Raw genomic sequence first — 12,469 nt, 5'->3', positions numbered from 1 at the left:
ATTTTATGTTTCTATGAGATTCCCCTCATTCTTCATAACTCTCGCAAATATAGAATATAAAACATAGCAGTACAACACAGGCACAGCTCTCTTTGCCCACCATGCCAAAACTGATGTCATGTTAAACAAATGCCATTTGCCTGCACATGGTCTATATTTCTCTATTCCATGCCTATTCATATGAGTGTCCAAATGCTTCCTAAACATTGCTATCTGATCTGCTTCTATCACCCCGCACCCCCCCCCCCCCCCCAGCAGCGTGTTCCAGTTATCCACCACCCTCTGCATAACAAACTTACATCTCACATCTCCTTTTAAATTTTCCCCCATTTTACCTTAAACCTCTGCCCCCAATTTAACTTCTCTTCATATATCAGTTCTGATATTAGTCTGATAAACCTTTGCTGCACTCTCCCTACAACAAGAACCTATTTCCTCGGATAAGGAAACCAGAACTGCACACAATCATCCAGGTGTGCTCTCACCAAAGCCCTGTTTAATTGCAGCAAGACATCCCTGCTCCTGTATTCAAATCCTCTCACTATGGAGGCCAACATACAACTTGCCTTCTTTACCAGCATGCTTACCTTCAGTGACTGGTGTACAGGGACACCCAGGTCTCATTGCACAGTTCCCTATCGCAATTCTGGTCTCTCTTTTAAATACTAATCTGCCTTCCCGTTTTGGCTATCAAAGTGGGAAACCTCTCGTTTATCTATATTATATTCATCTTCCATGCATTTGCCTGCAGGACTAGGTTGTTGTTTTGTTTTAATTCATTCACAGAACCTGGATATCGCTGACTGGACCAGTATTAATTGCGCAAGGAACAATTAAAAGTCAACCACATTGATGTGGGTCTGGAGTCACATCTAGGCCAGACCAGATAGCGATGCAGATTTCCCTTTCTAAAGGACATTAGTGAAACAGATGAGTTTTTATACCAACTGAAGTGGTTACGTGGTCCCCTTTATGTTCTAGACTTTACTGAATTCAAATGTCACCATCTACCATGGAGAGATTCAAATCTGTCCCCAGAAGATTAGCTAGTCCAATGCTTCCAAGTCAGAATGAAGAGTGGTTTGGAGGAAAGCTTGCAAGTACTGGAATTTCCATGTATCTGCTTCCCTTGTCTATCTACATGGTAGTGATTCAAAGGTACTGTCTAAGGAGGTTTGATGAATTTCTGCAGTGCATTTTTTAGACAGTACACACTGCTGCTACAGAATGCTGGTGATGGAAGGAGTGGATGTTATGCTTTGTTCTGGTTGATGCCAAGCTTCCTGAGTGTTGTTGGAGCTGTATTCATCCAGACAAGCAGGAGTATTCCATCACATTCCTGATTTGTGTCTTGTTGTTGGTGGATTGGCTTTAGGAAATCAGTAATTGAGATACTCGCTGCAACATTGCCAAACTCTTGAGGCACAGTATTAATCTGACTATTCCAGATCTTGCTGCATTTGAACATGGACAGTATTTGCAGTATCCAGTGCCTCCAACCATTTTTTGACATCAAATCGCATTGGCTGAAGAGTGTGATGCTGGGAACCTCTGGAGGAGACAAACGTGGAACATTTACTCGGCACTTCACATTATTGTGAAGGTTTCAGCCTTATCTTTTGCACTGACATGCTGAGCACTTCCAACATTGAGGGTAAGATTATTTGTAGAGCCTCTTCCTCCAGTGAGCTACTTAATTGTTCAACACTATTCGCGACAGGATGTGTCAGAACTACAGAGTTTAAATCAATCTGTTGATTGTGGAATTGATTAGCTCTGTTTATCATTTGCTGCTTATGCTGTTTGGCACAAAGTAGTCCTGTTTTGTAGCTTCATCAAGTTGACACTTCATTTTTAGGTATGCCTGCTGTTGCTTTTGGCATACTGTCCTGCTCTCTTCATTGAACCAGGGTTGATTCACTGGTTGGAACATTTACAGCATGATTCCAATTGTATGGATATGTCAAGGTATTGCTTGAACAGACTATGAGACAGCTCTCCCAATTTTGACACTAGCCCTCCAGCTCCGGTAAGGAAGACTTTGTAGGATCAACAGAGGCCTGTTGTTTCTAGTGTCTCAGTGGATGCCAGTTGGTCTGTCCAGTTTCATTCTTGTTTTGAGACATTTTAGCAGTTTCAATGAGTCACTTGCTTAGCCATTTTGGAGGGCAACTAAGACTCAACCTCTTTTCTGTGGGTCTGGATTCATAAGTCAGCAATTTCTTTCCCTAGATGGGTTTTTACAATAATTGATAATGGTTTCACAGTCACCGTTTGTTCTCATTCTAGATTTTTATTGAACTCAAATTGCACATCCTGCTGCCTTGGGATTTGAATGTGTCTCCCTAGAACATTACCTGGTTCTCTGAATTACTAGTGACAACACCACTATGCCATTACCTTCCCTTTTGGGTTTGGGTAAAAGACGATGAGGGCTATGGGAATAGAGCAGGAATGGGACTAACTCGAATGTCCCACAATGAACCAGCATAGATTTGATGGGCCAAACGACTCCTTCTGTTCTGGAAATAACCCTAAGGGCTGAAAGTTAATTTGCAGGACAAGTGCACAGAGTTGGAAAATTTCTAGACTCTCCAAACCCGAGTCAAGAGAAATTTTCTCAAACAGCAGGATTTTTATTCTAGAAGGTGGGTACTTGCTGGACTCAGGCCCACCTCACACTGAAGCAGTGCAGATGCTGCTGAGTATTGAAGCAGGCTGTGTTAAATGTCTTGTCTCAGTGCTCCTGTTATAATATAATTAGTTAAAGTCTCTCTGGTTCTCACCCCTCACACCCCCAATCCCCCACACACTTGCACATCAGTTGCCCTTTCATATCAGCTGACACTCTCCCCCCCCACCTCATTGCTCACCATCCATGCCAATTTCTTCCTCTCTCAACCCACCTTTATAGCTCCTTTGCCAACTCTGCCAATTCATGCCAACCCATTCCCCCTTCAAATCATCTCTACTGTCTCTCATTGTCCCATCTCATCTCACCCAGCATCCACTTCAGAGCCAACCTGAGATAAAATGAAATAAAATTTGTAGTACCTATTACAAACTTCATGATTTTAAAAAAATCTCTTTTCACATGCTTAATCTCTTACAAGAACAAACAATTATATTCCTGTTCACATATGGGTGGCATGGTGGCTCAGCGGTTAGCTGCCTCACAGCACCAGAGACCCGGGTTCAATTCCCGCCTCAGGCAACTGTCTGTGTGGAGTTTGCACATTCTCCCAGTGTCTGCGTGGGTTTCCTCCGGGTTCTCCGTTTCCTCCCACAGTCCAAAAATGTGCAGGTCAGGTGAATTGGCCATGCTAAATTGCCTGTGGTGTTAGGTGTAGGGGAATGGGTCTGGGTGGGTTGCTCTTCGGAGGGTCAGTGTGGACTTGTTGGGCCAAAGGGCCTGTTTCCACACTGTAAGTAATCTAATTGAGAAAAATCAGAAGTAACTACTCTGTTTGTTACCTCTTGAGACTTTTAAACAAACTATGAATTTACAGACTCCCTATTGTGATAGTCATTGATTATAAAGACAGTCAGTAGTACTAATGCCGCAACCTTATATCCACAAACAGCTATTGAAGTTGCAGGAGTCTTTTTTATCAACGGAGACAGACAATTGTACTTTAATTTAAAATGCAGGGGATTTAAATCACAACAGCCTGACTGTTCCACAGGTTTTATGAAACCTTTACAGACGTTAATGCCTACTTAAAAATCTCATCAGGATATTTGACCTTTTTAAAAAATTGACTTCTTCAAAGAAGGCTGCTATGTTGAGACCTATTCCTCAAACTTGTAAATCTTACAAGATGTTTTTCACTAACCTCAGGAACAAAGATTCCTCTAAGTGAAAGCAACTTCATTTCTCAACATACTGCTGCTTCTGTGAACTGTGAATGTGCAAACTACATCCCACCCCACAAAAGTGGTGGACACTGATGTGGAGCAGGGCTTATCAATTCAGGGCATGGGTCAAGGTGCAGAGCCCAACTGACTCTGCAAACATTTGGGTGTATGATTACTTTAAAATGCACTTTTGATTGAAAACTTTCTACGTTTTAGTGGAGCCCCTTGTCCTGAGTCATTGGTACATCTTTGGAGTGCCACAGCTCTCAGTATGACACTACCAGCCCAGACAAAATAGTTCAAACTCATTACATGAAAATTGGTCTGCAATTACACTGCCACTTTACCATCAATATGAAAACAACTTTAATTTCTTGAAGCTTTTCAGAATAACTCTTTCAATCTGTAGCAGTTTACTACAATATTTTAGTATAATTGCATCAACCTGCTAGAAATTCTCTCCTTTTTCATCATTGATACCTGTCAATTAATATTTATTATTAAATTTATAAAGATTTTGATGAGCTGATAAGTATGTAACATGATAACTGAGTTACAGAAGGAAATAACATCAATGTATATTTGTACATGTCTATTCCAGTCCTCAGTCTCAGATTAAATGTCATTGTTTATTTTCAGTCTGCAGATTCTCTCATGAACCAAAGCTGCAATTAAGTGAAAATTCCCCACTAATACCTGACACTGCTGCTTTTGTTTTAACTGTGGACTGTTTTTAATCTAATATGTCAAAAGTATGGATAATTATAAACTAGTGTGAAAATCTAAGTCTGAGGAATATAACTGGTAGTTAACCTTTATTGATATTGCAATATTATTTCTACATGTCCTGGAATTTAATATAGCGCTCTCACCAGTAAAGACACTTTATATAATTCTCACACTAAAGCTGGAATTTTGTTATACAGTAGACAGAAAACGTCCTTCAGTTAGTCATGCTGCCAAAAGTGCTGCAGAACTAGTACGTATATTATGAAACTCAATGTACATATTAAAAGGACCTACTGCCTGATATAGGCATATAGTTCAGCAGTCCAATCATAACATCATTTGTAAATGCGGTTGGCCAGACCGTCATTCATGTTTCTGTTAATTCCAGAGTCAACTCTCTTCATGCTATCCTTGCCAGTCTCCTACCCGAAACCCTCTGTAAAGTTGAGTTCATCCAAAACTCTGCTGGTCATATTCTAACTCACAGAAGTTCTGTTCATGAATCACTTCAATTCTTAATGATCTATAATGAATTTCCAGTGCCTTGTTCTTCCAGAGATTTGGTATCTTCACCAGCTATGCTATCCTCTCAGAACTATGAATCTGGGCTGTTTTGTACTTCCAATCTCCATTTTTCCACCATAAGTGATTGTGGCTTCAGCCATGTTGGCCCAGAATTCTTAGGTTCTCTCCCAAGTTTACCTAGCTCTCCATTTTGTTTACAGTATCTCCTTTGAAACAATCTCTTTGATCATGTTTTTGGATATCTGTTCTGAAAATCAGAATTTGCGATTATCGTCATGATGAAACTGTTATTATTCACTGGTATTGTTATGTGAAAATGAAAGCAGAAATCTGGAAGTTGCTATCAGTGATATTCTGCTCAAAAGCAGGTTGCCCTGTTGCAGTTCTCATTACTACTGAGGAGGCAGTAGCTTAATAATAATGTCACTGGTCTAGTAAACTAGAACACCAGTTCCTGTCCTATAAACTGTGAAGAATTATTTTCTCGAATTTTCATATAACTAAGAGTCTTTTAATAATCTGTAGGGTTCCAACCAAACAGTCTGGATCTGCAAGTTTCACAATCCTACTCCTCTGAGACAGCTTATTTCCTCACTACTCTGCATAACCTCCTTTTTCTTGTACAGACCATACTGTAGTTCCACAGGTCTCCTTGGAACTACCCAAAAACTTTCTAATATCTGGGTTTTTCTAAGTTAAAATCAATTTTGATTATTCTAAATGCAAAAGCAAGTTTTTTAAAATTGTTTTCTCACTCCGGTTGTAATCCACTACATCAACAAAGTTTCAATAATACTCCATGTGGCCCTATAGTCCCACTTTCTGACATGAACAAGTTTAAAATTGGTATTTATTAAACACCTTCACAAAAATTGATCGACATGCCACTATTTTTAAATCCAACGTTTAAAACAAATATGAATATAGATAAGTCACAAATCTTTCACCACAACACAAATGCAAATTTTTGTTGTATCAATAGGTCAGTATCAAGCCAAGTTTGTCATACTGACACCTTATTCATACCAATTTCTTTGTACAGCCGTTTAAAATCAGCATTTAGAATTATGTGAAAGTTATCACTGGACTTGAAACATTAACTCAGTTATTCTCTCGACAGATGCTGCCACACCTGCTGTGTTTCTCCAGCACTTTCTGTTTTTGTTTCAGATTTTCAGCATCCACAGCTTTTTATTTTTATTTTAAAGTTATCAGTCTTTTTTGATCCATTTGCGCATTTGAATGGAAACATATATTGGAATTCCATTTCAAACAAGTGAACCTTATTTCTGTAGTACAACATTATATTCACGCTGTGTAGATTTCATACAGAATGAATACATGAATAACTGCTTTCAGAAATCAACAGATAGATAGTAAAGAACAATTACCTACCATGAACTACATGACACAGGATGCACCTGGTAAGATGTATAAAGTGCAAGGCCAAAGCATGACAAAACTGGGGGAAAATGAAAAAAAAATTAACTGTCTACTTGAACAACACATTGCTATCAGTCAAAGCCCAACATTTTACTGGGATACAATTTTCAAAATTCTTTTAGGCTTGGGGTGAGACAATCAGCACTTTCCCATGTTTGTTATCAGATAATAATTTCAAAATGAGTTGTCTGAGATTCAGTACCATATATAATTCAGCTGCAGCATTATAATATTCAGATTGACAATACATTACACCAATATCCTGGAAATACTTTGCTATTTAATATTCAAATCATTTGTGGAATTGCACTAGGTGACATCCCAATCCCACCAAGCTAACAAGAGAAGTGTCAACCAAAGACTTGCCCAGTGCTCACCAGATTTATCCAATTCATTGAGAGTCATAAAATTAACTTGGTTCACGTGGCTGAGAGTAAGACCATCAATCAAACTAAAGACAAGTCAGGCTCTGCTTTGCGGCCCTCATAGTTGAAAATATTGTCAACACTCAATGATAAGGCTTCCATGTTAACAGTGAATTGCAAACCATTAAACTGTATTCCCAGTAGATCCAAAGAAGAGGAGGGAGGGGGGGAATTGATAGAAATCTTTATCATAAATATTGATAAACTCTGTAGTTGGCTGGTATGATATCTTTAGAATCCCAGTTGTCATCCTGTGTAATGAATGGTTGATGATTTGCAGTTCAGGTATGTTCTTTGCAGGACTTGATGCAATATAATATCACATGATCTAGGCTGGACACAGCAGCCTAGTGTTGTGTTATCTTTCCAAGATCCAATGTGCTGTTGTGAAAATCTTTAACTGTTGCGCTGTACTGATTCACGTTAGGATAACTGCAAGCTCACTGATAATGTCCTAGTACCACTTTCTCCCAACTTTCCAAACATAGCCATGCACATTTAATTTGAGTAGCGAGACCATGGGAGGGGAGAACTGTGTGAACTTATCCATCAAACATGAGAGCTGCAGGCTCTGTTGCCAAGAAAGACTAACATATAGATTTAACATACTTATGAAAATCTTGGCAAGTCACTTTGCATTTAATGATCACAGATTTTATGGTATGAACTGTGCATTCTGCAAGACCATTCAATTGAGGGCAGTGATGAAAATAGATAATATATTGGCACCCCATTTTCTTCTCATGTTTTGAAAGGTTGCATTAATGTACTGTGGACTATTGCCAAGCACAATTTGATGGAGTACAGCGACCATCCCGAATGAAGCATTCAATCTGTCAATAACTGTTGCATGAGTGGAATCATTGAGTTATCCTCTAAAAAGGAACTTGGTGAAATAGTCAGACACCAGAATATAATTAAATCCTTGGACATGGAAAATGTCAGCGATGATCTTGCAGAACAGCTCAAACGGAATCTCGTGTGGAAGGGTGGAGTTTCTTGATTGCTGAATTAGATGGAATTGACATTTTTTTCACACCACTTGAGTAGTTGATCAATGCCCTATTAATGCCGGATCAAAAACAGAATCCACATACTCATCATTTGTTTTATTTTCTCTCTATGCCTTTGTGACCTAATGGAAATGGTCTAACATATCTTGGCATAGAGCTTTCTTTTGGGTTTGTTCAGAATTGCATTCCTGAAGAATGTGATGGATGTAGAAGGAAAAACCAGCTCCATAAGCCTTTTAGCCAATTCGGTCTAGTGATCACATTCAGTGCCTTCATTCGATATTTCCTTCTGAACTGGATTCGCCTGGCTGTGGTCAGTGTGGGGAAAGTGGAGAACGTGGCTGAAGAGCTTCAGTGTGACATGTGTGACAGTGTGGTCAGTGTGACATGTGTGACAGTGTGGTCAGTGTGACATGTGTGACAGTGTGGTCAGTGTGACATGAACTCATGTTTATGTACGCTGAAATCGACTGGAACTTTTAAGTTGATCTTCTGAAATCTGACAAATATTTGTCAGGATCTTTGCAATCATCTTCAAAGGTCCTGGAGAATTTTATTCTTCTTAAATTGTGAAAATAAAAAAGATTTAAAAAAAAATAAAAATGGCAGAATCAACTAATATTTGGACATAGGTAAGGTCTCTTTATTAAAAGATATGTTTTTCTACAATTTTATTTGTATTTTTATCGAGGTGCATTTTCTTAGATTGGAGCTGTGCTTTTGGCACATTTTTAAGCATACGCATTTTAAGTCAGATTAGTAGCAAGTTCTTGTATGTGTTTTTTTTTAAGTTACAAAGTGAACTAAAGTACTCACTGCGCTTCAGTACAAGTTTGTAGTCTTTAGCTTTGGTTGTGGTACTTCAGCCTTGGTTATAGTTGTAACTACAGCTCTGAACTCAGACTAGTTGATAAATGACTGTTACAAAATGATTTATCACAATTGCATGCAATTGGATACCTTCAACTTGTTCTGATTTATGTTAAATTATTTTTGAAAACTTCCCACTGATTTTCTCTAATTTACCCTTTCAAAGACTTGCCATTTAAATAAGGAGTCATGGGAAAGCAGGCAACTCAAGTCTGGGAGTGAGGCTTAATTGCTCTGGGTTGATGAGGGAATAGTGACAGTGATGAAGGTATTTCTGGGTAGAAGGATGGGACTATGTAAGAACAAGAGGAAACAGGGAGCTCTCAGACTGTGGGGAGAGTGTTGGTTGGAGAGTGGAAATGAGCAGGTACTTACAGATCACAATGATGTTGGCCTCTACATGGGCAGGATGTAGGACCATCAAGTGTAAGGGCACCTCCGGTCATTTTCTCTGGTGGTAAAATGGGCATGTAACACAAAGGGGTTCAACAGAAATGAAGAAGGTTAAAAGGTCATAGGACCACCAAGGACAGCAATTTCAAAAGAAATATGAAGTTTGGAAACATTCTGATATAACAGGCAGAGTCTGCAACAGACTCACAAGGTCATGGTGCTGGAACTGTGCTCTTTTAGCTCACAAATCAATTGTACAATAACTGCATAAAATGACTATCCCTGCATCTAAAGTGGGTGAAGTAAGTTAAAGTTTTTTTGTGGGTGCTGAGTAAAATTCTTGGTCCTGATAGTGATAATTTCTGAAATGCCGCCTGTACTGATTCAGTATTGCCACCTATGTGGCTTCAATATGCACTCCATTGTCCAATTTGGACGTTCATTGTCCAAAAATGCACTTTCCAAATCTTGACCTCAAGCAAACAGGAGCATCACATTGTGTGCATTTGTTCACTTTCTTGTCAAGTCAGTGAGGCAACTGACATCCTCCAGGCATTTCAAAGTCAAGTGTAAAGTTCCCACTTCCCAAACACATTGCATAACGAGCATTGGAAGACCACACACCACAGCTGCCACATTCTCATACTGACATGCAAGTGCGCAAGGACATGGCTTGTGATATGAAAAGGACTTATGTTTGGGAAGTAGGGATGGAGGTTGGTTTAATCATGGCTTATTGACAAAACTCTACTTCACAATGTAGCTTTACAACTTTGGTTGCTCAAAGTAAAATTGAATAATGTCACAAACCTCAGAGCTTGTTATGGAGGCCTGACAATGCCCTCCTTGGAAAGCAACCATGCCATCCTGGGTACAACATGAGGCTAGGTTGTGAAGGATGTGAGGGCTAAGGAGTTTCTTCAATGAATTTGCTTTTATCTAAGCTCAGATCTCACATAGAGAATGGCATGGCTGGAGTGCTGAAGGTCACAGTTCATGAATCCCTGAATCTGAGGCAATCTGCAGTCCAAGAGTCTGTTGCTCATGAGAGATGAGCAATGATTGGCTATTGCAACTCCTTTCTTGGGATGTCAGAGACTGCTGAACTCCTGAATGGGTGTGACTTAGCCAGGTTTGCCAATGAAAATCATACGTGGCACACATTTTAACACAGTGCAAAAGAATATATATATCTACAAAAATGAAAGGTTTGTCTATAGTACATCACTTGACACACCTATTTGCCCTTGGTATATTTTTGTCTTCCTCTGTCTCCCACTATATCCAGGTGCAGTGCTGATTTCCATAGCTGTGTTGGAAGCAGCCAGTTCTGTACTTAGCTGTTAGCCTGAAAGAGTTGGACAAACATCCTTCAGTGCCTTTGGGCCAGCTGTAAATGTTCTGCCCAAATGTAGGCTCACCCTCAGTGGTTAGAACATTTGCAGCCTTTGGGATCACAAGGCAGTTGCTACCAGGTCCCTCTGGAGTGCCTGGAGAGGAAGCTTTTAGGGGTCTTCTGTGGCTCCTCCATTCTAATGGTACATGCTGACATCTCTGTTTCTCCCCAAGAGGAAGGGACACCAAGAGTGAGGTTGAGGACCCTCATTCTCCTCTTACTGAACCATTGATTCCTAGCACATTACAGTGACAGTGATGACCACAGGTTCCTGTGCATGCTCAGTGGACACGGACTATAGTGAATTGAATTTCCAAGGTGGTCTCCAGCCTGTCCATGGAGGGAGCCAGATAAACATATGCTCGAGTCAGCATGGTACGAATAGCATAGTGGACTCCTTCATCCTTTGATACAGCTTCTCAAATGACTCTAACAAATCTTCCTGTTGCTCCTGTGCTTATCTGTGCAATTTGATAAAGTTCTTTAATACGCCAGACCAAAGGACATCTCCTGCTTGGGGTTGATCAGGTGCCTGTTCTCTGACAGTCCTCTAAGTGCTAAAGGCTTGTAGCATTTCTTCCTTGACCAGTTGCAAATATATGTCAATGCTCTGCTCACCAGATTGTGCTCCGGAATCTAATCTGGAAAGAATCAGTGAAAGTCTCTGAGCCAGCAGAGAAGTGAAAGTGTTGCTAGTGCATGAGGATTGAGTGGCCTCCTTCTCAGAGGCGGAGGTGGAGCAGAGAGTCTCTGGTCTGGTCTATACCTTGCAAAGTTTTGCTGGATGCCATTAGGACCTCCATGGGAGAAGAGAGATTTAGTTTGGCCTACAGAGATAAAAAGCATGTGTGGATTCAGAACACGTTAGTACTGGTAGTAATGGGAGAGCAGTGCAGCACAGCACAATTGGCGTAGTGGGTCTATCTACAGCACATGGACAGCAGCAGTTCAAGGATGCAGTTTAGGTAAAAAGCCCGAAACATCGATTTTACTGCTCCTCAGATGCTGCCTGAATTGCTGTGCTCTTCCAGCACCACTAATCCAGAACAAGGATGCAGTTTGCCAACACTTCCTCAAGGACAACTAGGGAGGGGCAATAAATTCTGACTTAGCAAGCAACACTAGTATCCCAAGAGTAAATTTGAAAAAAGCTTCTGTCTTGACACTGTCTTGGCTCTCTCGTCCAGTTTATGGGCCATTTCCTGCAATAAGACATTGATGGAAGAGGTTGGATCAGCATTTTATGGTGAATCAGGAGCAGGAGAAGTGGTGAGGTGTCTCCAGTCAGTGAGTAGCAAGCATGGAGGACAGGAAGGATAAGTAGTATGTGAGAATGAGGATGGTACGAACCCTTGAAAGGATATGATATGTGTAAAACTGAGATTTGTGGTGCATGAACCTTGGAGGTGCACTGGCAGCACTGGAGTGAATGGTGGCCTTACAAATGAAGTAGCAGAGAGAAAATGGTGGCACTCACCCTGGGCTGAACTTAATTGATCAATGATCTTTTTACTGCACTGCTGGGCATTCCGCTTCCCCCAGGACACAGCTCTGACCCACACTGCTAACTGGGTCCAGGGTGGCTATGTCTGGTGGTGTGGAAGTGAAATGGAAAAAAAGGACAGCCTGCCTCTCCACAACCCATCCATCAACACCCCCAGGTCCATTGGGTGAGGGGTAAGCTTTTCTGTGTGTGCCATAATCCAACACCACTGTGTGAGGGGCAGTTTCTGGCTTACAACACCTGACATGGTGTACAGCCGGGTTTTAAACATGGTGCCAGTGATGTGAATGACAAAAGGTCCCAGCAATGGCGA

The 12,469-nt window shown here is 40.6% G+C and overlaps 1 protein-coding gene across 1 annotated transcript in view; it reads right to left on the bottom strand.

The window, feature by feature from the left end:
• krtcap2 (keratinocyte associated protein 2) overlaps positions 1-12,469 on the bottom strand; it is a 197,977-nt gene that overhangs the window by 115,091 nt on the left and 70,417 nt on the right. The window contains exon 4 of the mRNA XM_072591747.1: positions 6,508-6,574. Coding sequence (XP_072447848.1) covers positions 6,508-6,574 — 67 coding nt within the window. The remainder of the gene's footprint in view (positions 1-6,507; positions 6,575-12,469) is intronic.

Source organism: Chiloscyllium punctatum, chromosome 2 (genome assembly GCF_047496795.1).
Source record: "Chiloscyllium punctatum isolate Juve2018m chromosome 2, sChiPun1.3, whole genome shotgun sequence".
Taxonomy (NCBI): domain Eukaryota; kingdom Metazoa; phylum Chordata; class Chondrichthyes; order Orectolobiformes; family Hemiscylliidae; genus Chiloscyllium; species Chiloscyllium punctatum.
This window is presented reverse-complemented; position numbering and strand designations above follow the sequence as displayed.